Source organism: Apus apus, chromosome 11 (genome assembly GCF_020740795.1).
Source record: "Apus apus isolate bApuApu2 chromosome 11, bApuApu2.pri.cur, whole genome shotgun sequence".
In the NCBI taxonomy this organism is placed as follows: domain Eukaryota; kingdom Metazoa; phylum Chordata; class Aves; order Apodiformes; family Apodidae; genus Apus; species Apus apus.
Window position 1 is genome coordinate 2,189,207 of NC_067292.1, and position 23,904 is coordinate 2,213,110.

The 23,904-nt window shown below is 41.7% G+C and overlaps 1 protein-coding gene across 2 annotated transcripts; it reads left to right on the forward strand.

Annotated features, from left to right (window-relative positions):
• The first annotated feature begins 2,104 nt into the window (after window positions 1-2,104).
• Window positions 2,105-23,300, forward strand: CA5A (carbonic anhydrase 5A). Of its 2 annotated transcripts, none has more exons than XM_051629102.1 (7): window positions 2,105-2,364; window positions 8,815-9,012; window positions 12,790-12,908; window positions 14,576-14,671; window positions 14,843-14,905; window positions 16,863-17,018; window positions 18,897-23,300. In XM_051629102.1, the coding sequence occupies exons 1-7, from the start codon at window positions 2,244-2,246 to the stop codon at window positions 19,074-19,076; spliced, it is 933 nt and encodes a 310-aa protein (XP_051485062.1). In that variant the 5' UTR covers window positions 2,105-2,243; the 3' UTR covers window positions 19,077-23,300. The 2 variants fall into 2 exon arrangements, with proteins under 2 accessions (XP_051485062.1, XP_051485063.1); XM_051629103.1 differs by lacking the exon at window positions 2,105-2,364 and adding an exon at window positions 7,428-7,574.
• The last annotated feature ends 604 nt before the right edge of the window (window positions 23,301-23,904 follow it).

Consider the following 23,904-nt stretch of genomic DNA (forward strand, 5'->3'; position numbering starts at 1 on the left):
GCAAGTAACAACATTTGTTTGAAGTACTGGTGACCCCCTAGTGAGCATCAGAAACAAACCCAAATATTGATCCTGTCTAGCCCAGAGCAAAATTCCCATGGGTAGTGGCAGCAAGAATTTCTAGCTCTGTGCTTCTCTAGTTTCTGTGAAGGCAGAATAAGCACATTTCCATTGTATACAGTCACACTCCACATATGTAATTATGTAATTACCCACGATTATGAGCAACAATAGAAATTTGATTTTGCAGTTCTTCAGGCAGAACCCCCAGCTGGTGATGGCTTATTCTTAGACACTGCAGCAGGCAGCTGAGATAATAAATGACAAGCATTAAGAAAGACTCCTTAGCAGTAGGTTTTGGAATAGTAAATAGTACAGATAAGCTTGTCCCTTTAGGATTCTAGAGAGGGTTCTCTGAGCCTTGCACTCACACCCTGCGTGATAAGAGCTGACAAACCTCCATCTGTAGTATGAAAATATCATCAAGCAAATACATTTCTAATGCAAAACACCAAAATTTGTAAAACAAAAAAAGTAACTATTAAAATATTTCACAAGTAAATATATGGATTAAGAAAGGAGTGGGTTTTAATGGCATAATATTAATAGTCTAATAATTTCACTTGCTCTGTCATTGATAGATTCTGTAGCTTTCAAAGTATGCCCCCTCTTGTGTACTTAATGGAGGAAAATAATCACATTAATTGTGCAAATACTTACACAAGAATTATTAAAGGCCCCACAATACTTTTGTGTTGTTGTGACCCTGAGGTCACTAACAAGCTTTTATGGTCCTGACAAGCCTCACCTGCAGCCTCCACCCACAGCCTTGCCCATGGGCCAGGAGCCCATTTAAGGCCAGGTCTGGGCCCTTCAGCTCTCTGAGGAGGGTACTCGTCTTTGGTGTTGTCTTTAGCACTGTCTCTAGGAGGGACTTTGAACCCTTGTTGTTGCTTCTCTTTGTCTCCTTTTGTTCCTGTCTTGAGTTCCCCCTGTTGGACCTTGGACCTGGTTTGTCACTTGCTGTGCTTGGAACTGTCAACAGACCCTTTTCCTGGCAGCCAGCTCAGCCTCTGGGGTGACACTGCTGCTCAGGGCACTCACTGCCTGTGCTGGGTCATCCTTGGCTTCCCCCTCCTCTGCCCCGGGAGGGCAGCTGGCCCTTGCTGCTCCCTGGCATGCCCAGGCAGCCTTTCCTAATGGCTCTCCATCTTCATTCCCACTTGGTCTATTATAACCTGTAGCATTGTAAGAAGTCTTAAAAAAATTAATTGCTTGGCCCAAGAAACTACAGCTCTAACTCAGCAGCTGCTTGTGTCTGTGCCACCTACAGGGGTTCCAGCTATGGAAGGAAGAGCAAACATCCCAAAGAAAATGAAAGGATGGGATTTTTATACGGATCTTTCATGTGAAATAACAAAGTTACTGGAATTGCATGTGGAAATAATGAGAGAAACATTGTGCTTTCACCTCCAAGAAACACAGGTCAGTAAAACATCTCAATCTTCTCACTGGAGGAAAAAAAAAAACAACTTCAGCTGGCTCAAAGTGGTGTGTGAGTGGGAGAAGTAATTATGGCTCCTTATGTCTGTTCCTATTCCTAGTCTGTACAAAATTAACCCTCTTATCTCATAGTTCAGAAGAACAAGTTCCTCACCTCGAGGCTGCACTGGTCCCATTTACAGCCCAGAGCTAAAACACTCCTCTGATGGAGGCCTCTCCCCTTCCTGGTCTGCTGGGCAAGCCTCGTGTGTCTACCAGGGTTCTGTGAGTTCCTCAGTTTAAGCCTCACCCATCCTCAGAATTACAGCTGTTAATGACACCAATTGCTAGCTATCAGTATTCAAATATGCAACTATTCAAATTCAAAGCATTTATGCCTGAAGGAATGATAAGAAATACAAAGAAGGGTTTCTGTAACCCTTCAGTGTTGGAACTTGATGAGAAAGACCCTGGAAAGCACATAATCATCAACTAGCTGGCCCTCCAACAAATGCAGAGCCAATGAAGAAGCCAGTCCAGGGATAAGTTGAAAATTAACCACCTGGTTAGCTCCACCTCTCCAATCAGAAAAGGGTGCTCGCAAAATTTGTAATAACTCGGGTGTCTCCAGACCTATTTACCTTGCAGCTGTATATCCACAGGATTTTCTTCCTCGACTTTGTGTCGATAGGTCGCCAGACTCGGGGAAGCTCCTCTGGCTGCTTGAGGAACTGAAGACTTTAAGTGCTAAGGTGAGAGCAATGAAGGGTGTGAAGGCAAATACCCTGGTGCTTTTCTACAAGCAGCTGAAAGCGATCTGGAGCCCCCCCGCGCGACCCTGCAGCCTGGCCGCCTGCACCCACAGGAACAGGAACGATGCACGTAAGTGTAGTTGGTTGTATCAGGCCTGGCTACCTGCGGAGGCACAAAAGCAGCCGGTGTAGTGAAGTGTTGCTTTTCTTTCTGATCTGCCAGCTAACCAAAAAGGGGAATTTGAGAATGTGCCTGAAAGATGAAAGGAAAATAACAGGATGACTGAAACGTGAGCTAGAAATACCGTCTTGAATTGCATCATTTACCTCCACGTGCAGGATTCAAACACTGTCATTTCTGCTGTGTCGGTGTCACGGGGTTGTTTGTGATTTTTCACGTGTAACTACAATGGACAAACAGACTGTGCAACAATTCGGTTTTTTTACCTGCAAGGTTTTGATTAGTTTCAATGAAAACTGTATTTGTAAGTGTAATTGAAAGCACATTTAGAGCAAAATGACTGAGTGACTTTGAATTCGATGTTTAATTTTGAAAATGAGGCCTATAGAAGTACAAACCACAAACACCTCCAAATGTGGTGAACTACACTGAGTCACTCCCTGAGATGCGGGACTCTACTGCAAGATGTGAAAGATTTAGTTACTTAAAACACTGATAAACTTATCTACAATAAGATGAGGCCAGACAGAGACTGAATGTCTACTTGCCTGTGTGCAGAACGTGTCAGCTGAAGCAACAGTGAAGAGTAATTTTTTTACTTTTAGGAAATTCTTTTGTTTCCTATGTTTTTCCTCTGTAAGTGCATTTGGCTTCCCAGCTTTTTCCAAAGAACAACCAGATCCCTTCTATTCAAACATCAAATGACAAATTGTGTATTTACTTAACTGATGAGCAAACAGCTGATTTTGTGACAGACATAAAACAAAGCAGAAGGGAGACAAGCACCAGGCTTTGTTACTATTGAAAGGTAGAAGAAATACTCAGTGAATGTCAGTGTTCAGTAGCTCTGCACTTGAAAATGCGTTTTTGAAGATGATGTCAAAATACTTTCTGTCACTGAGTGACTAGCATTTCCAAAAAAACCTGGTAGATTAGCTGCCAAGTGCCACGTGCACTGTGTTGTGTATTTTCCTAGACATGGAAGCTTTATGTAATAAATGGCATGCAAGCTTCCCTGTCAATGCAGCAAATCAAAAATAATTCAGAGCAATTCTTACAAAGGTCAATTGCTTGCAGTGGTTTTCAGAGTTCTCAGTCTACATGTTCTCTTTTTCTGCTACTCGAAGCAGAAAATTTGTATTCTGAAAGCTGAAAACAGAACAGGTACTTCAATCTAGTAACATAACTTGTTAATACAGCACTTGAACTTCAGTGTAAAAAGGTGCCTTGTGAATCTACAGAAGATGCCTAATTAAAGGAACAAGATTAGCATTGAATTATTTTACTAAAGAAACAACGACATGAAAGGGCCAAATTCTTAATTTTCCCATTAAAATAAGACATTGTTCATCTGATTCTATGATCTATTCAAAGAAAAGCACTAAAGTAATGTTTAGAAAAACAATTATTCATAATTCACACCTTATAAAATAGTAGCTTTTCTAACAAATTCATGTTAATTAGGTGCATGTAATAGTAGCTTTCCTAATTAATCCATCTCAATTAGGTGTGTTATTTAGTCTGTACATCTGTATGTACACAAAGTCCACTCGAGGACATGTGCATATGAAAGAACATATCCTAATAGTGACAAACAATACTTTTATTATCCCTTTATCTGAAATTTACCAGCAAACTTTTTAAATGGTGGAGATTCAACAGCCAAAACCAAAATCTGTGCCAGCAAGAATAAAGCTTGGGCTCACAAAATACTGCTCATCACGTGCAGTGATGGGAATTACTGCTGCAGAGGGGAAAGCCACAGAATCCTTTGCAATTGTGGTTAAAAATTTGTCATAATTCTATATTTCTATTCATTTTTTAATTGTATATTCATTGTTTTTATATTTGAAGACATAAACCAAGATTGCAAGTGAATACTGACTGCATGTCAAATGACTTCCAATTTTAGAAGCCAGACAGACTGTGTATATCAACATCCTTGATTAAAAAAGTAATGAAACCCATGAATTAGCAGCATAGAACCCTCTCTGCAGCTCCTCATTCTTCTGCTTGTTCAGTATTAATATATCACAAAAGGTTATGGCCTAGAGAATTAAAAAATTCAGGAGATGAGCATACTAAAATTAAGTGTAATTTCTGTTTCATCAGTGAAAGTATTACTCTAGGAAAATTATTTGAAATTGTTCAGTCAACTAAGAAGGTCAACTAGAGAGAAACAGGTGTCTGAATCTCCATATATGATGGAGAAAGTAGTATTTTGATGGTTACCCACGGTCAGTTCCCACTCTGGAGCTAAATGATGCTGTATTTTTTGCTGTGGACACTTGTCCATGGAAGCTGTGCTGAGAAACAAAAACTCTCTTCATGTTAACAAACATTCCAGGAAGAGATCAAGGCTGTTCCATCATAACACCACTGCTCATTACATTCTCTACTATTGCTATCCAACTCTCTTTTTTAAAGAACTGTGTCAGTACAGCATTGACACAATCCAGGTGTGCCATCTCCAGGGCTTCACGTACAACTGCAGTAACTACACAAATTATCCATGAGAGATCTTCTAAGCCTTTTCCATGCTGAGTTAGTAAGCCTGAATTCATAATTTTGGCAAATGTTTTTATACAGAAAAGATAAAGCCTCTATTTGCTTTACCTTGCCAACTGGAATTACCTTCTCCTTATCTGCACTTAGCCTCAGCCACTGGCTTCTCATCCAGGCTCCTATCTCAGCCAAACATTCTGGAAGCAGAGAAAAGCTCAGCATTTCACTATCTGCTGCAGCTTTCCTGTGGAGCTCAGAGTACTCTGTCAGTTACATCCGTTTGATAAAAAGCACTGGACTGTTTATCAACAAACTGGCCTACATCACAGTCCCAATCTGACATCAATTCAGCAGAACTTTCCACACCTTGTCACAATGGACCTCAGCCAACCACTGCTGTTATCCTCCAAAATCTTGATTCATGTGAGGAAGCTTCAAAGAAATCAACCTATTCTGGATTTCCCCTGTGATGATCAATCCAAGTGGCTGAAGCAGAGCCATGCTCCCTTAAAGTTTAAAAAGTTCTTGATTGAGTTTCAGTAATAGGTTTGGGTTTATTTTTCTAGTCCAGCATGTGTTGCTATGGAAAGCACCGCTGCTCAGCTTAGGACAAAAAGATATTTCCTTCAAGCAGGTGGGGTTTCTCAGCTGTTCCCACCATGCTGTCCTCCCTTTTTTACTTCAGGGCTGAGTGAAGCTTGTTTGAAAGCTCACATGTAAACAAATCCAAGTGCTTTATTCAACTTTTCATAGAATCATAGACTATGCTGAGTTGGCAGGGACCCATCAGGTTCATGAAGTCCAACTCCTGTCCCAGTGTAGGGCACCCCAAGAATCACCCCATGTGCCTGAGAGCATCATCCAAATGCTTCTGGAACTCAGGCAGCCTTGGTGCTGTGACCACTGCCCTGGGGAGCTTGTATTTTTTCCTTTTTAAGGATTAAAACTATAAAGACTGAAATAAACTGAATCTGAGCCATTTTACCCCTCACTCTTACTGACAACCACCTGAATTAATTTACATGCTCTTCTTATTTTGTAACCCATGCATGAGAACACTCTCCTCCCCAGATACTTAAAGGAAATTTAAAAACGAAACACTGAACAATGTTTTGTGTCTTTAACTCAAATTTACAACAGTGTAAATTGGCAGCAAATCCCTTCATTTAACTGAATTTATTTTGGATTTTTACCATAGAACTGTGGTCTTCAAAATATTTTATTGGAAATAATGTTATAAATTATGATAATCCAGTAATATACACAACCTGTATTTCCATCTGGATCTTGACTCCCACTCCAAAATCGATACTTGTATCAATTCTAAATTAATTTTTTACTATTGCTCCAAACAGACCTGTTAAAGTATTCACAGCTGCAATTGATCATAAAATATAATTCAAAAGACTGGGACTGTTTGGATGGCTGTACACATCTACTTCAGCTGGGATAGGTAGGAAAAAACCACAGTGCAAATATAAGAAGCCTCCAAATACTATAAAATTAAATTGGAGCATCACTGCATCTGTCTGGAAGGTTTTAAAACAAGAAAATAAATCAAGCCCAGATTAGGTCTGTTTGTGGCAGATCTCTCTTCACAGATGACTCACATCCTGGACTTGCTTTTTTTATCACCGTATTTACTATAACTGTTTTGACAATACCACAGATACGCCTGAAACAAAGGTAAACAACAGACTAGACCCTGCTCAGTGAGCTGACCATGAAGGAGGCAGGCATAAAACGCTGGGTGCAGACTGCATGCTGTCTTCATTCTTGGGGTCTTCTTTGTTTGTTTGCCCAGAAGGCAAATGCAGATTTGTAAAAATGATTTTAAGAGAATAACCAAGAAATATTATTCAGAGCAAATGGCAAGATGAAGGCCAGGAGCTGAGGTGTTGTTCTGCTCCTGCCTGCTCAACAGATCCAGCAGAAAGGAACACACCTTCCTTCATCTCTGTGCTTGCAGTGACACTGTCAGCTTTCTGCAGGCTTCCCTTTTTGCTCTGTGTTCCCTGCTGGAAGCTGTAACACAGAAAAGGTGCAAGAAGTAACCAGTGTTTTAACCAGTTTCATCAAAACCTGCTTCAAGCGGCGTCAGACAAACACTAGTCGAGTTGTTCCCTTCGCCCCAGGGTGGACCTGCTTTGGCCTGCAGCCTTTGGGACAGATGCAGCTGGGCGAAGTGGCCATAAAGTCAGCTTCTCCCAGCCCTCCTGCGTGCGGCTCGGGGCAGGGACCTGCGGGGGAAGCTCCCGCTGCCGCGCACCTGCAGCTGCGGGGAACCGCAGCCTCCTACTCGAGCAGAACTCACTCGCCTCCCCTCAGGTGCGCAAGCCACGCGTGTTTCGGGGTGAGCGCGGCACAGGGATTCTCCTGACGATGGGAAACGACAAACCCGCCCCCGCAGGGAGCAGTGGTCTCTGCCGCGCCGCTGCCCCAGGGTAACACGCGGGCCCGCCCCGCGGCTGCCGGGGCCGTGCCGGAAGGGGCCGGGCCGGGCTGGGCTCTGCGCCCGGCGGCTCCGCGGACTCGGGGCTCCGCGATGCTGCTGCTGCTGCTGCTCCGCCGGGCTTCGGCGGCCGCTGCCCCGCGGCGGGGAACGCGAGGCTGCAGCCTGGGCGCCTGCTGCTCCTACCGCCTGCGAGACGCCTGTGAGTGCTGCCGCCCCGGCGCGGCCTGAGGGCAGCGGGCACTGCCCGGGCCCCCCTCGCGTTCCCCGAGCGGCTCCTCGCCCCGGGCAGCCCTGCCCAGCGCCGGGCGGGGGGGCTGGGCTCGGGCAGCCCCCGGTCCCGCCGCGGCTTCGGCCTCCCGGGCCGAGGGGGCTGCGGGTGCCTCGGGCGTTCGGGTGGAAGAGGCGGGGACGCCAGGTTCGGGCTGGTCGTGTCCGTGTCCGTGGCTCCGCTGGCACGCCCGGAGATGGCAGAAATACGAGCAGAGCTGCGGCACTTCTCGGGGAGCGTTGTGCTCGCCCGCCTCCGCGTTTCTCGGCGGTGCCGCTGCGCGGGCTGCTGGGGTTCGCTGAGGACACCGAGGGGGAATGTTTGTTCAGCTGCCTCTCACGTGAGCGGCTTCCTACAAGACTTATTTATCTTTTTCCCCCCTCCTAGTGAAAGCCCTCAAGCGCCTAACGCAGCCAGAAACGCGGCGCTGGGCTCGGGTGGGCGAGGCACCTGAAATCCCTGGCACGGCAGGGGCCGGAGCGCTGCCCGCCGCCTCCGGGGCTCCCTTCCGTCTTGATGCAGAGTAACATCCCATGGAAGCTAGTCGTGGGTTTGCCCTGCTCCTCCCAGCTGAGGATGCCCAGGCTGCCCCCAAAATGGGTAGTTGAGGAGTTTACAGGTGCGGGGATAAGCTGTAGGTCCCGACTGCGTAAAAGCAGCCTCGGCCAACGCTGGGACGGGTGCTCCAGGAGAGCTGCACCCTCGGTGTTGTAACCCCTAAGCGTGTGTGGGCAGAAGACAGGCACCTGCAAGAGAGTGGTTTTGGCTTCTAGTGGGAGTTACACTGTGTCTGGTGTAATCTGCTGTCAGTTGTGTCCTGGTGTGTCAGGAAATCTGAAGTGGGGTGCAGAGACCCTGGCAAAGCTGTGAAACGGAAGCCACCTTAACATCAATTGGTGAGAACAGTTTCCTGACAAATCAAGGGGCAGAATTTCTTTGAAGAGCATTTTGCAAATGCAGAGAGGTATCAACACTGTTACAAGTCAAGTTACTGCACTTTGAGTCATGCAACTGGAATGTATTATTTTTTTTCTGCTTTCCTCTGCATCAGCTGACTTGAATTAGTGTTTGGAGCCAATATGCCAAAGCATCTTCTCTTGCCAAAAAAGTAATGAAGTATTTAGTTGGAAGTTTTGTGTTGTGCATTAGAGCCTGATTTTTCATCTTCCAGTGCATCCACTTTGGCAGAGTCCGCTTACAATTCCTGGGGGCACCCGGCAGTCTCCTATCAATATCCAGTGGAGAGACAGTGTTTATGACCCATTTCTGAAGCCTCTGAAAATCAACTATGACCCAAAAACATGTCTTCACATCTGGAACAATGGATATTCATTCCTGGTTGAGTTTGATGATTCTTCTGATAGATCAAGTAAGCAAAACTCAGAAAAATCTATTTAATGTCTTATTAATGCTAAGAGAGGAGAAATATTTGCATGATGTAACATTTCAGGACCAATGTTGAAAATGAATGTACAGTAGAAGAACACTTTAGCTAAACATGGATTTGCAGTGGTGGGAACTGTTATGCAGAAGTTCTATGTCTGCCTCACTTTTAGCATGTGTTTATTACCATGGTCATTGTGCACAAATCCTCTGTTGTAGGTTGAAACTTGTTCTTACTGCACAGGTTTTAATGCCCTGCCTGTTGATTAGGTCTTGGTAATATCACAGCTAGATGAGTCAGTCTTCAGTCTTATGTGTAGCTATGTACTTAATTTTAAATGAGAATCCATTATTACACTTTATTAAAGTAATCAGCCACTTGCAGTGTTAACAGATAAGTTTAATGCATTTGAGATAATCAGCAGCAAAATTACTCTTAGTTGGAAAGCATACATACTTATCTCAATGAGCTTTTGGAGAATCAAATAATACTGAGCTGCTACCACAGGGAGCAGGTGCATGTGTTTCTGTTGTTTTAGTATAAGCAGGAGTCCATGCAGGTGAGATCCAATTATGCATCCCAATTATTTGTTGTGAAGAAACACGCTGACCTGAGCAGATAATTTAAAAAAAAAAATGCTCAGTAGGGTCAAATGACATAAGATCCTGCTACCAAAATCCAGATTTCCTGCCCATTGTTCTTTTTAAAAGTTGAGTTTACCAAAGGAAATTGCTGGTATAAATTAAGAGTTATTTCATAAAGGTAGATGAGGTGGTAGCAGCTGGTCAGGGCTGTTGTGAAGGACATGATTCATGTCAATTACTCAGTTTGTCCAGGAGGGAAAACTTGAGGGACCCTGGGCAAGTTTGAACCTGTTTGATTAATGTATGTTTTAAGATGACTGTTTACTGTGAGAGATGCTAGGTCTTCATATGGGATTCAGTAATGCTCTTGGGAAGGAAGCTTGCAGCATACTAACAAACTAATGTTTTGCAATTTTGGTTGATGTTTGGAAAGAGGCTAATGAAACAATGCAGCAGAAATCGTGGTGGTGGAGGAATTAATGGAGCTTTCAGGAGCTTGTGCAACATTTGGGGTTTTTTGTTGGTTTTATTGTTTATAGTTGTTCATCCAGAATCCTAGTTTCCAACCAGGGAATATTCTTGCACATGTTCATCTCAGAGCTATGATAGATAATGAAGAAACCAAGAAGTGGTACCTCTGTTTTTACAGTACAAACTGCTGTTGTGTTATGAGGTGGGGTTAGAGACTAAGATAGAGATACCGCTAATAAGCTCTTCAGTGATTTTTAACTTACTAACGTTGATTACTTTTGCTTTTAATTTAACAGTCTTTTACTTTATACAGCCATACCCCGCTATCTGTTGAGAGTGCCTTCCTGAAAAGTGTAATGGGTTGCAGCTGGATAGCAAAGTCATTTTTTTTTTTTTTTTCCCCTGCAAGAATTGATGTAATGAGGGGGAATTGTCTGCAGGAGATTAAGAAATACACATTTAAAATACACAAGGGCAGTTTTTGTGACATAGCTGCAAGCTTGGAATCATCAAGACTCAGTGAGAAGGGTGTTGGCCTTTCAGAGGCTGCCTGTTCAGAGCACATCACAGCTTTGAAAGATCCTAATCTGCTGTATCTGCAAGACTCAACACTTGAGGTCGGTCTTTAAGTGTGAGCATTCTTGCTGCCTCTTGCTGGATGGCTGCCTTTTCTTCATTACCTTCCTCAAATGAATTAAAGTAATTTTTAATGCTAGTGGAGGATGGCATTAAATGATCAGTGATAGGACTCCAAGTGACAGAGAAACAACAACAGATCATGGGATGTTGCTGTATAAATGGTTAGGCTTTCAGGTGTCTGCCTCTCTCCTTCACCTTTCTGTCTTTACTGTTGCTATTTCTCGTTTTTCTTTCTGCCAGCTTCTGTCTAATAACAATAGAAATCCAGAGAAGGAAGCTAACGAATAAACAAAACAAAACAAACCCAAACCAACAAAATTCAAACAGAAGAAGAAAAAGACAAAACATGCATCCAGGATAGACAAAAATGCCTAAATCCTGAGCTGAGGCAAAACAAGACCTGGGCAAAGACGAAGGTAGTGCTTCCGTGGGGTGTTTGGTAATGAGCAGAGCAGGAGGCTGAAGAAGAAAGGGTGTGGGAAGGTAGGTACAGAATGTGGTCCTGGCTGTGTGTGTGAATGCCACCTGCTGCAAGGAAGTGAGACTGAAACACAGAGCTACAATAAGAAGCTGATGTGATTCTGCCCTCTGGTTGTTCTTAGAGTTCCTTTGAACTTCTATTTGTTTTGAAATTATAAAGATTGGTAAATTGAGAGGATGTGAAGTGGCAAAAATGGTTGCAAGGAACTGTAAGCTCCTGTTCTTTTCCTAGAGACTACTTTAGGAATTTGATTTTCTACCATTGTGTGCCTCTGCCTGCCTTTATTGTGAAGTGAATGTTCAAATGAGTGTGATTATTAGTACGAATGTAGTTGCTTGTGGGTTTGCATCATCAGACAATCAGGACGGGATAGTGTTAGGGCACAGAAACTTCAATTCTGAAAGACTTAGCAGTGTGGGCTGTATCTCTCTTCCATCCCTGAGAGTTACTGTTCTCCATCATCATTGTTTTAGTGATGGTCAGTATTGCATTTATGCCAAGAATTCAGCAGCAGTGGATGAAATAAATTGCCAATTTGCATAGCTTGTTTTAGCTTACTCTTTTATCACAAGCAGGTCTGTCTAGGGAGAATTCAAAACTGCTGGCTGGCATTCAGGGAAATAAAAAAAAAAAGACAAGAAAAGCTCTTAATGCCTCTCATTGTTTTCTCCTTAGCATTAAAGTGATTAACTCCTTTTCAAAAGTAGTGTTTGGATTATGTACTTTATACAGTGGTTTGCTACAAAATTTAACCATAATGTACAGTTAAGGAAAAATCAGAAAATGAGTCTCTACAGCTACATGTTTGTTGCTAGCTTTGTTCTGGAAGTAATTGCAGTCTTGCATCTACTGATGGTATAATGGGGTAACCAGCAAGGTACTGTTGCAGGTTGTATGTTTAGATGCTTTGTGGAATGTAGCTTGAACAGTTTTGAACAGCAGGCACAATATGAGCCTGTTTCTGGCTATGCAAGAAATCTTTCACAATAGGTTCTGCAATCTGAAAGCTGCACTGAAGCAGAATGGTTGGACTTCTGTAACTTGAAAAAAAGCAGAATTGAACATTTGGCACAAGGTGCTCATTTTTCTGCTGAAATTGGGTTTTCGAAGTCTTGTGTTGTCATGGGAAATGTCAATATTTTTCATAGATATTGAGGCTTCATTGGGATGTCCTTTAATAAATAAATCCCTTGATTTGTCATGTATTTATTCTGGAAAGGCAGTTCTCATATGCCTGCTCAAAGAGCACAGAACATAACATGTCATCACCATGACTGCCAAACTTGATGTGAATTGGAAAAAAACAGTAATTCCCTTGAGGGGAGATGGATGAGGAGATTATTTAACTTAATCATCTTCAATTGGACATAGTTGGTTCAGGCTGCAGGGAAAAAGTGTGATGTGTTAGCTTGAATAATTTTGTCACAACCAAGTAAATTGTAAAAGTAGCCAAGCAATAGGGGACTGTTTCAGCTAAGATGGTTGATTTCTTCCCTGGGCAGACTTATTTCAAGCAGAATCTTACTGTGTTACTTGTCTGGACAATTCTAAATAATGTTTTTTAATGTGTCTTTTTTTGTTTTTTAGTAATTGTTGGAGGTCCCTTGGAAAACCAATACAGGCTAAAGCAGTTCCACTTCCACTGGGGAGCTATAAATGAGTGGGGCTCAGAGCACACAGTTGACAGTAAATTTTACCCAGCAGAGGTATGAGATTAAATGCTGAACAATACAAATACTTACAGGGACCAGAGGTTGGGTCTCACTGCCTGTGACTTCCCTGCATGCTAGGAAACCCCCAGTTTGAAGAACTGCAGTTTGTTTAATTGCAGATTCTGTCAGAGATCAGACCTGCTAGGTGTCCCAGCTCATGTACCATTGTATTGGTAAATTCATACTCACTGTGTTTTCTGGAGAACAACAATCTTAAAATTGCACTCGGCCCCATTACTGAAGGGTTCAGTAATGTTATCTGCTCCCTGAATCTCCCCAAGGGTGGGTGCTGGACAAGCCACTGGCAGGCAGCAAAGTACCACTGCTTTTCCAGCTCAGTCTGCAGGTAGGGACACAACTTTACTTGTCCTTCCTCCTTTTAAAGGGGAAAAGGACAAGACAGAAAGCAGACTGAGAGCATGATCAAGTCTTAGTGAACTCCCAGGTAGCAGCTGATGTGGTGCAAATCAGGTGGACAGCAAATACTGAGGTAAAAGGGAAGCTCAGATCTCAATTTAAAAAATTTAAGTGCACTACCTGTGACCTGCAGTAAGTGAAGAGTTCATATGATATGTAGGATCTGTGTTCTTGGGAGTACAGTGAATGCTCTCCATCCCAGCTGCTGTCTCCAGTGGACCTCCAAATCTCCCAATCCTTGCTGCTTTAAAATCACTTTGTTTATTATTACTAAACACTTGCAGAGGAACAAAGCACATACTAAGCACTCTTTTAAAAATATTTGAAGAGCAAACAGAAGGCTATTTAATTCTCACACCCATACTTGTAACTCAAGAAGCCTGGTCCTGCTTACCTTGTATACAGTAACTGACTTGTGTCTGTGACCCCAGAGCTTTGGCTGATGTTAAAAAGTTTTTTCCAGTGATCAACAACTCATTATTTCTTGAAGTCATTAGAATAATGTACAGCAGAGTTCTGTGGTAATACAGTAGTTATGGCCGCTTTGTATTTTGTTTTCAAGTCATAAGCTGTTATTAAAATAGCAAGACTTTTGTGATTAAGTAACTAATGAGGCAGAAAGAGTCAATAACAAGGATGAAGCCAAGGGGGAAAATACTGATTAAGTTGCTCAGAGAAGAAAATAGGACAGGTACAAACACAGTTACATGCCGGAGATGGGGAATTTGAAAAACAGTGCTTGTTTATTTTTGAAAAGATGTTTATCTCTTCTTAATGTGCCCATAGTGATGCTTGTCAGCTTGGCAAGATATTAACTGCAGGACTGTGTGACTAAGTTTTGGGGCTGGTGATCTGTTTAATGCACAAAACCCCCCAGTGAAGCACTTGTGCTGAACTGTGAGCAGTGCAGAGGAATCTTACGGTATGCTGAGCTGTTCTGGTGCGTTTAACACCATTCCTATAATGTCTCCAGCAGAAAAAAATCCCTTTCATACATGTGAAATGCAGTTTATGGTTCTTTGGCTATTATTTTAAAACAAGGCAAAAAGAAAGAAAAGGGGGGAAGTACCATTATTTTCCAATAACATTTTGGTCATCTTTTTTGGGGTGTGTGATTCCTGAGGTAGCTCACTGCAGTGTCTCAATTTGCCAAGGACCAAATGTAGCAAAGATCAAAAGTCCAGTTTCTTGGTAACATTGCTGTGCTCTGTGCTTGTGTTGATTTCTTATTATTTATATTTCAGTTGCATTTAGTTCACTGGAATGCTGTTGTGTACCCAACTTTTGAAGAAGCTGTCATGGAAGGTAACGGCCTGGCTGTTATTGGAGTGTTTTTGAAGGTAATTTCACTTTGTGAAATAAGCTGTAGTGATGCCTTTTTTCTTTTTTTTTTTAATAAAACTGGTTTAAGGCAAAATACCTCTAGATTGTTGTTTTCAAAATACACTGATTAAGGTAGAGATGTAGAATGCCAGCTTAATGATTCCCTAACTCCCACCTGTCTCCTGCAGCTGGGAGCACATCATGAGGGGCTGCAGATACTGGTGGATGCCTTGCCAGCAGTTAAACACAAGGTAGGTAATTTTTAAGTGTCCCATCAAGTTATCACTGCTTAAATAGTGCAGTCACTGAACAGAAAGAGTACTGTGACAACAGCAAAACACAAATAAATGCTTTCTTCCTTCAATGTCAGTAAGGGGTTTGATTGACACCTTGGGTGAACTATTGATTATACTGGGGGGGAAGCCAGTTTTTAAGGAGGAATTGTATCCTTCAAGCTTTCCAAACCTCTTGGTTTAAGAAATGATGCTTTTGGGATTGTATCCCCTTAGAGGGGCATGCACATGTTTACTGCTTGTCCTCAGTGAAGTCTGCCCTTCTGCTATGAAAACAGCTGCCACTGGATTAATGTACAGTTAACACACAATTAATCGTTATTATATAATTATTATATAATAATTATATAATTATACAGAATTAGACCATAATTAATAATATATTCTTTAGCTGGGATGAAATTTCTGTGCTGTGTAAAGTGGTAGTTTCTTTCTTGTGGAATTAAGGCTTTCCGATTTTTGTCTGATCTTCGAGGAGGAGATTATTTGCTGGTTTGTTTGGTTTTTTTTAAACCCTGTAAATGTGTTAGAGGAAAGGGACCCTTTCTTCAGAGCCGATCTCTGCCTTCTGCCGGGAGAGGGCGTGCGGCGTCCCTGGTAGCGCTCAGGAGCAGCTCCTGCTGCTCCAGGTGCCTGTTCCTTTGTTGAAACTAGCCAGAAAATAGCCAGAATTTTGCTGGCTTGTAAGCACACCCAGTTGAAATCGCTGTGCCGTTATTTATCGCAGCAAGGATTTTTTCTTTTTAAACCCAAATAAAACAAATATTTATGGCAGCACAGTGAAAACTCTGTCAGATAAATGCCAAACAAGTCAGTTCAGTGCCAAAAAGACCTACAAAAATCTGTGAATATGCATTATGAGAGTGTAATATTTTACAGCATATGAATTTGAAAGAAACTAAAGTCAAGATCTTAAAAAAAAAAAAAAGAGATAATTTTAAAAAGTAGTATCAAACATTAGGCTCATCAAGCTGATGAGGGATCTCATTTCCAGAGGGTGTCAGCCACTTGGTTTAAAACGTTTGAAAACCTTTGTTGCCTTGCCAGGGTTATCACTGGCTTAAGCACCAGCCCCTGAGAAGCACCATGCTGGTTAGAAGCAGAAGGCAGGTCAGATAAAACCCGTCCTGATTTCCTTGCAGCTTCCTCTCTCACATGGTGGGTGAAAGATCCCATCTAGAATCTCTTGTCCAACTCCCTATTTTTGAAAAGGTCTTTGCTGTGATATTTGCCCTTATCAGTGGGGAACTGATAAAGCCTATCTAAAGAAAAACAGGGATATTCCTTTCCTGCAATGTCAGTATAACCTGCAGAAACCCCAGGGGTGAAATGTCTGTGTAAGAAATCATGGTCTCTGAGGCTCCTACATGCTGTCTGGTGTCTCCCTTGGGGGAGTGCACATTCTGGAGACATGAATATTTGACTTTGAACTGCATTCAAAACACTTTTGAGTAAAGTCTTAGTCCTTTCCCCACTGCCTAAGCTCACATGGTGACAAGTAAAAGCACTATTGTTTGCACTCTATGAAGTATATCTGGCAGAACTACCTGAACTTGTCCCACCATTTATTCTTTCTTTTTCCTGTTTGCCTGTGGCTCCCACAAAGACACAGTCAATTGCTCCTTTGCACTCCTTGTTTCTTCTGCACTGAATTCCTAATGGCTTGTGGGGACAAGAGAGATTTAAATGTTGTCTATTCACTGACTGCCCCTTATGCCTCTAACCCAGCTTACCAATTCTGTACAAGTTGATGGAGCTTACATTATTATTTTATGTGGATATTTATTAATATTCACACTACTTAATTCTGCATATGCGCAGGTGACACGTGCAGCATTTATGATCTTTTAAAATACTCTGACTTTTTTTTCCTCAAAATACAATTGTACAAAATGACTTTTTTTCTGGGGCTCAGGACACTGTTGTCGAGTTTGATGTCTTTGATCCTTCCTGTTTGATACCCTCATGCCCTGATTACTGGACCTACGCGGGCTCTTTGACTACTCCCCCACTGACCGAATCAGTCACGTGGATTATTAAGAAGCAGCCAATAGAGGTCGATGAGAATCAGGTAAATCTCATGCTTACCTTTCAAATCAGACTGGGAAGATGCACTGAAGGAGCTGCTTACCAGTACCAGTAATTCTCTCTGAATACACAGCTGCTTCATACTCAGTGTTTGTTTGGGGAGGTATCCTGACATTAACAGCTGATATTGAAAGACTGAAGATTTGGTCTGTAAGCAGTTAAAGATGCTTCTCCAGCTCTCTAGTGGAGTTTTATCTTGCTCTGTGATAAACAAACAATGCCTTAGGCTGGAAGCTGCCTCTTGAAAGCTTCTAAGGTTATTTGTCAGAACACTGTAGCATTTTGCTGTCCTTATCACAATGGAGATGCAGCCTTTCTTGTGGCAGGGAGGGAGGAGAAAGGGCAGGTTTTGTGAAATTCCAGACTGACTTTCTGTGCATATTGTTGGTAGCCATGTGCACAGAGATCTTGCAGAGACTGCAAGGGCTAAATCCTCTGCTCTTCCCTTGGGCAGAGTCAGAAGGTACAGAAGGGATGGACTTTGGTGGCTTTGAGTCCTTCACATGCCATTCTGATGGCCAGAGATAGAGGAAGTCTCCACTAGGTTTTCTCCTTTGCCTTTGTAGGCGTGTTTATATTTGGCTGTGCTGTCCTTGAATTCTGTTATTTATTCCCCTTAAAAAAGAACACCCAAAGATTTCAGCAAATGTTTGTATTACAGAAGTTATTTTAAGTGGAAGAGTTAATGGTCAATAGCCTGTTCTGACACCAACCCAAACTTGTCACCATGTGCCCTCTACTGCTTTTAATTTTAGTACTTCATGTTTCAATGTGATGTGATTTCTTGGTAGATGTAGGGACAAGTAGAATGGTCTGAAGGAGGCCTCATTGGAATTGTACTATAATTGTGGGGCTTTTGTAAGTTTTCAGGTGGTCTTTTTGCCTCTTCCGAGAAGGGGAGGACTTTGAGGGACAGTACAGCATAGAACAAGTTTGGAAGGTTGTTGCAAATCAAGTAAAAATCAACAACCTCCAAATCTACCGTTTTTTCATGGTATAAGAGGCACTGAAAGTTATCTCTGCACTGTTCCTGTTTTTGAGGCTTTGATTAATAATGAAGTGTGTGTCCAACAACATGAGGCCAAAATACTTATTTTTATTAAGACTGTTGCACAGATCTAGTCCATCTAGAAGGTCAAACTCCAAACAAACACTAAAGAACAGGCATGTCTTAATGTTTGCATTTACATAAAGGAACAGGACATGAAGAACTAAAAATTGTTACCAGAGCAGAGAGACCTGCAGAGTGTGACATTCTCCTTTTCAAATTGAACTTTTTCTCTTTTTTTTTTTTCCCTTTGCTCTTTATCACTCTCATTCTTTTATGCCATAAAGTCTCATAGTTTACTTAACGTTGTAATGCCCTTGTGAGCATTAAAAGCTGACCTGCTGCATACTTTACTAATCTCCAGTTATAAACCACTGGGAACAACCACCACGTAGATTGTTGCTTGTGGAGGTTCCCTCTTCCCTGGGCTCCAGCACATGCATGTCTGTGTGAGGAAGCAGAACTCCAGGAAGGCTGTAAATTAAGAAGGCCTGAGAGACTAACTTAAAGGTAGCATATGTTCTAGTGCTTCAACTGGAATTGGTTCCATCTCAGACCACATTTGAGATTCAGTTTGTCTAAAGATGGCTGATGAGTGACAGTTCATCTTCTGCTTTGATGTGGATGATGGAGGAACCTTGACAAGCAGGTGACAAAGAAGTACCAGAAGCTCACTCCGTGATTCCTCAGCATGCAAATGTAATACTACCTTGGATTATTTTTTTTCCAAGCATGAATTATTGTGTTTTGTTTTGAACTCCGCTAATTCTTCAGTTAGTGAAGGTCACAACATTGGACATTTCTCATTCCCAGCTGGAGGCATTTCGGATGCTGCTCTTCACTTCAGATGGTGAAGAAGAAAAGAGAATGGTAGACAACTTCCGCCCTCTTCAGCCCTTAATGAACCGAACCGTCCGTTCCTCCTTCCAAAGCAGGCGCCTCTTGAATCCTGAAGCACAGCCCCAGGACCATGCTGAGCTGATCAGGCCATGAAATGTCAGCCCAGACTGCAATACCTGGGGGTGACTGTTCTTCTTGATTATTTGTCCTTTTTCTGCAGTGTGTGTATGCTGTACGGTTTCACAGAAGGCCAGTTGCAGTTCTGCCAAGTGTCATTTGTCCTTCAGTGGCAAAGCTGTGGGGGGTTTAGTTTTGCTTTTTTTAAGAAGGAAATAATACTAACCCTTAACAAATGTACTTGCTTTAAAGCAGGGATCAGTAAGAAATTATTTTGACAGTTAAAGGAAAAGTAAGGGCAGGAGATCACTTCCCCTTGCCTCTTTTTTTCTGTCTCTCTTCAGATGCTCTTTCAGTGACTTTCATGACATAATAATCCCAACTAAAAACATGTTAGCAAGCAGAAAGGGTAAAGAAGGGAAAAGTTTTAATACTGGCTAGGTCCTTTTTGTGGAATTGTTCCAGAGGTTTGGGAAGGGAACTATCTTCTCTAGTCACATATACAGAGACATTTTATCTTCTTTTTTTCTTGGTGCTTAGGATGATGAGAAGGGAAAAGATGACTTCCAGAATCTCATCTCTTTCTGTTCTATTGATTGCATGATCCATGTTTGATACGGATGCCACAAAATGTCCAGTCTACACCAGAAGCCACAGACCTTTTCTAAAACATTACAACAAATGTAGAAGCTTTTATCTTTGGCAGCTTTTACTTTTCTGCATTAATAATGTGCCAGAAGAAGAGAGCAGAATAGAATTCACCAGTTTTTCAAGACTGGCAAGTGCAGCAAATCAGATTAAAATATCCAATTGATCCCAGGAAATTGATCACATCAAAGGAAAGCAAAATTAGATAAGCCCCAGCTGACCCTTCCAATGGGATTTGGGGAAAATAAACCTCACAACAATTTCTGAAACCTAAACCTGTGCTAGGACAGTATAGACAAAATGCAGCATTCAGGTAGTTGAAAGATTTATTATTTTTTTATTATTTTTATTTTCTTTTAGGAATTGATAGGGCACCAGTTCACTCTTTTCAAAGTTTTGTCTCAAAATGTACTTCTCTAATAAAAGAGAGTTCTCTAGCTTCACGACAACTGGGTACCAGAATGTATTATAGCACCTTATGATAATGAATAGAAGTGGTGGTTGAAATTTATTTGTGGACCAGACAAAATTGTTTGGTAAGGTGCCAGATGTGGAGCCTTATCCTAGAGTTACAGTCCAATTGCCACAAGCATTATCTACCTCTGAAGGATACTACTGCTAGCCATGATTTTCTCTCAAGCACCTTTCTCACTGGCTTTTTATGCTCTACTGTGTTTAACAGTGTGCCTGTGCATGAAATTCATGTACCTAATGTATGGTCAGATCTTCTAAGGAAGAGCATGTCTGTCTGTAAACTCATGTCATCTTGATGGATTGTATTTGAGGAGTCTTCTTGGAGAACAGATGTTACTTGGTCTGCTGCTGCCACTAAGCAAAGTCACTGGTTGCTGGTGTGATTCAGCACAAGTGGTGCCAGGACACCAACTTGTCAATGCTGAATTCAGAACGCTAGAATCAATATTTTTATTCAGTTTAAAAGCACTTTAACACTTTTTTGTGTGGTCCTGATGATGGCAAGGCTTTTGAATGCTCCTGTTTAACCAATTCAGTGCCCGGGTCCTCCCTTTGCTTCATTAATAGCTCCACCTCAGGCTGTTTTGCCGTTCTCCCTTGGCTGTTTGCAATGTGTCCGCTTAACCTTAGAGTGACTGTGTGGTAAATGTAAGTAAATCTCTCTTCTATCCCAGTGTAGAGTATGTCCCTTTACTGTGTGAGTTCAACCCAGTAGTGTATGTACCTTCAGTTTTCATTGCCTCTTCCAATCCTTACTGCTCAGTTGAACCATCTTGGTTGACCTCAGTTGCTGTGCAATCTCTAGCAATCTGGTTGAACTACACCACCTCAGTTGTACTAGACAGTGTTTGGGGGCTGGACTAGATGACCTTTAAAGGCCCCTTCCAACCCCACACATTCTGTGATTCTGCTTTCTGGTCTGCAGAACCACATCAGCAATGGTTTTGCCAGAGAGTGGCAGGTTCCAAAAGGATTTTGGAAGTAGTATCTACAGTTCTGGCAATAGGAAAAGAAGTTTTTTACTTCCTGCCTGAATGGATGTCATCTAGGTGTTGTTAAGCTTGAGGTTTTTGCTGAGTGCTGCTCTTGAGAACACTTTTCTGAGGAGGACCCCATAGCAGGATGGCAGCCATTCAGAACTGGTATATATCTTTTCTGTCGTTGAGATTTTTTTGCTACTCATTAGTAGCAGTTAGGAAAAATTGCACTATAAAGACCTCTTAATGTTGCCTTCACATTTAAAACTACAGGTGGCTCAGCAGCACCAAGCTGGCTGTAGGAAGCCTGCATCAAAATCCCTGTCCTGGATGAATGGGTCTTTTAAAAAGCTTCATGCAATTGCTTAAGGTTTTTTAATTGTCTTGGTAATTTTCACCAAGTTTTTGTGTGCCACTAAGCTCACTTCAGCAGTTACAGCTTTTCTAGCATATGCAAATACTAAATGCATATTTTGTTCTTAAAGTTTTATTGTGGTGTCAATGTTTAATCTTCAGCTGCTTCATAATACCCTGATATGCTCATACCCAATTGAGTTCTCAAGGGTTAGGTTTGCTTTACAGAAGCAAATTTTCTTCCTAGGTGAGTAAATCTCTTTTTAACACATTTACCACCGTGCATCTATCAGAGATGATGCTGGATGTTCTATTTTCAGTGATCTGTTTGAAAATTCTCCTAGAGATTTACTTACTTGGTTCAAGTTTTGTCATGGAAATGTTAGAGAATAGGTGTCATACATTTAATAAGCCATACTCCATATATATTTAGATAAAATCTCATCTAAGTGTGCTACCATAAAATTAATCACAATTTCAGCACTGATTGCTTAAAATATCTGGAGACAGGGTCAATTTAGAAATCTAGTGCTACAAAAATAAGGTTTACAGGGATTTTCTGTTACAGTTATTTTGCTGCTTTTTGAGTCTTGTATTTACATGTTGGTGTATTAGCATCTCTGGTTAAGATAGGCAGTAGCTCAGTTGCTGTTGAAATTAGCAGTTTGGAAATTAACAGAAAGGGTTTTTTTGGGGTTGTTTTATGTTGCAATGACTGCGTAGGCCTTGCAAAAGTCAGCTTCAAGAAGAGGAATTGTGTGCCTGCACATGGATGTGAGACAGGATGGGATATAATTATTTTGGCTTACCCTCACAATTGTGTGGAGGGAGGGGGAAATTACTCGATTGTTGGACTAGAGCTAATACCTGTAAGGATTTTTGCACAGCTAAGTTAAACTCTGTTTGAGAAGTGGGAATCTTTAGTCTCTTCTTTTAGATGGTACAATTCCAAAGGGTCAAAGCACACATTTGTATTTGTCCTTGCATAGTAGTCCCTTAGGCTGCTTAATACTGTCCTGGGCGGTGTTCCCTGTGGCAATAAGTACCAGGAATTAAAGACTGTAATATATATAATCTTGAGGGCAGCTTATTGAAATGGGAGTAGAAGGTTTTGGAGCATAAATCTGTATCCATGTTGGTCTGATTTCCAACTGCCTTTCAGTGTTCCTGTTAAGCATTTGTCTTGCTCTTGGTGGCTTCACAGTTGGGTGTTTGATCCATATTCCTACATTCCAGAACTTTCCCACCAGTGCACTTTAGGTGTACACCACCATGTGTATCTGACCAGTCCTTTGTTGTCTTCTGTCATGGATGGCTTGTGGTGGTGTTTTGACCCCAAGTCTGACAGGAGTGTATCTTTTGGCTTTGAAAGCTATAGAAATGGAGATTGCTTTGATCTCACAAAGACCTGCTGGGTTTTGAAGTACTGGAATTCTACAAGACTTATTTTTGAGGAAGCTTCCCTTCTGCTCAACTTCATAATCAACAGTATTTGCTTTAAAAATCAAAGGCCTTAATTTTTAACATCTTAACTTGTATTTCTTGGCACACCTTGGCTTTTTTCTTTGTGCATCTTGTTTTCTTGGCAGTTATCACATTGTGTATTTTAATGTATGTTATCTCCCTAATCATAATTTACTGAAATAATTGTCTTTGCAGACAACATATATAACAGGGAATGCCTTTAGTTCTCTTGGGTTACAGAGCTTTTCCCTCAGTTTTTACCTGATGTAAAGAAACTTGTAGCTGCTGTATTTTAAACTGTTAAAGTAGTGTGCAACTATGCAATAAAGAAGCACAGAGAAAACTGTGTCTGTATCTCATTGTGTGATTAAGCTCTCCAAGTTAAAAAGTAGATTTTCTGTCAAGAAAATAATACAATTCCTCCTTGAGAATGAACCAGTTCATTATGAGTGGACTAATCAGATGTCAGACATTCTGTGATACTTAAAAGCTCTGAAAGACTCTGCTGAACTGTATTGTAATTGGAATGAAAGAACAATGACCTCTCTGTTGCCACTGTAGTGATGGAAGGATATTTAATTATTTGTTACATTCAGCTGGATGCAACATGCAGTCTAAAATGGGATTCCAAAATCTGAGGATCGTTGCTGAACTGCTTTATTTGGCACTGGTCATGAAGCTCGACCTGTCAGCTAAGCTCCCTTTTCCATTGGTCTTGATAAAACTTGAGGGTTGATGTGATACGTGGTGTAACTCTCCAGTGTCACATTTAGTGGTTGTGGCTACAAGAATCTTATAAAATAACATGAAAAAAACCCAACAACTTTGAGTAAAATAAATGGCTTTTATCATGAAAAATTGGCAAATGAGGTGAAAGAAGTGTTAGCTCTCTTGTCTTACTGCTTAGCCATGCTTAGACTGCCATATAGGTATGTTCTGCTTGGCTG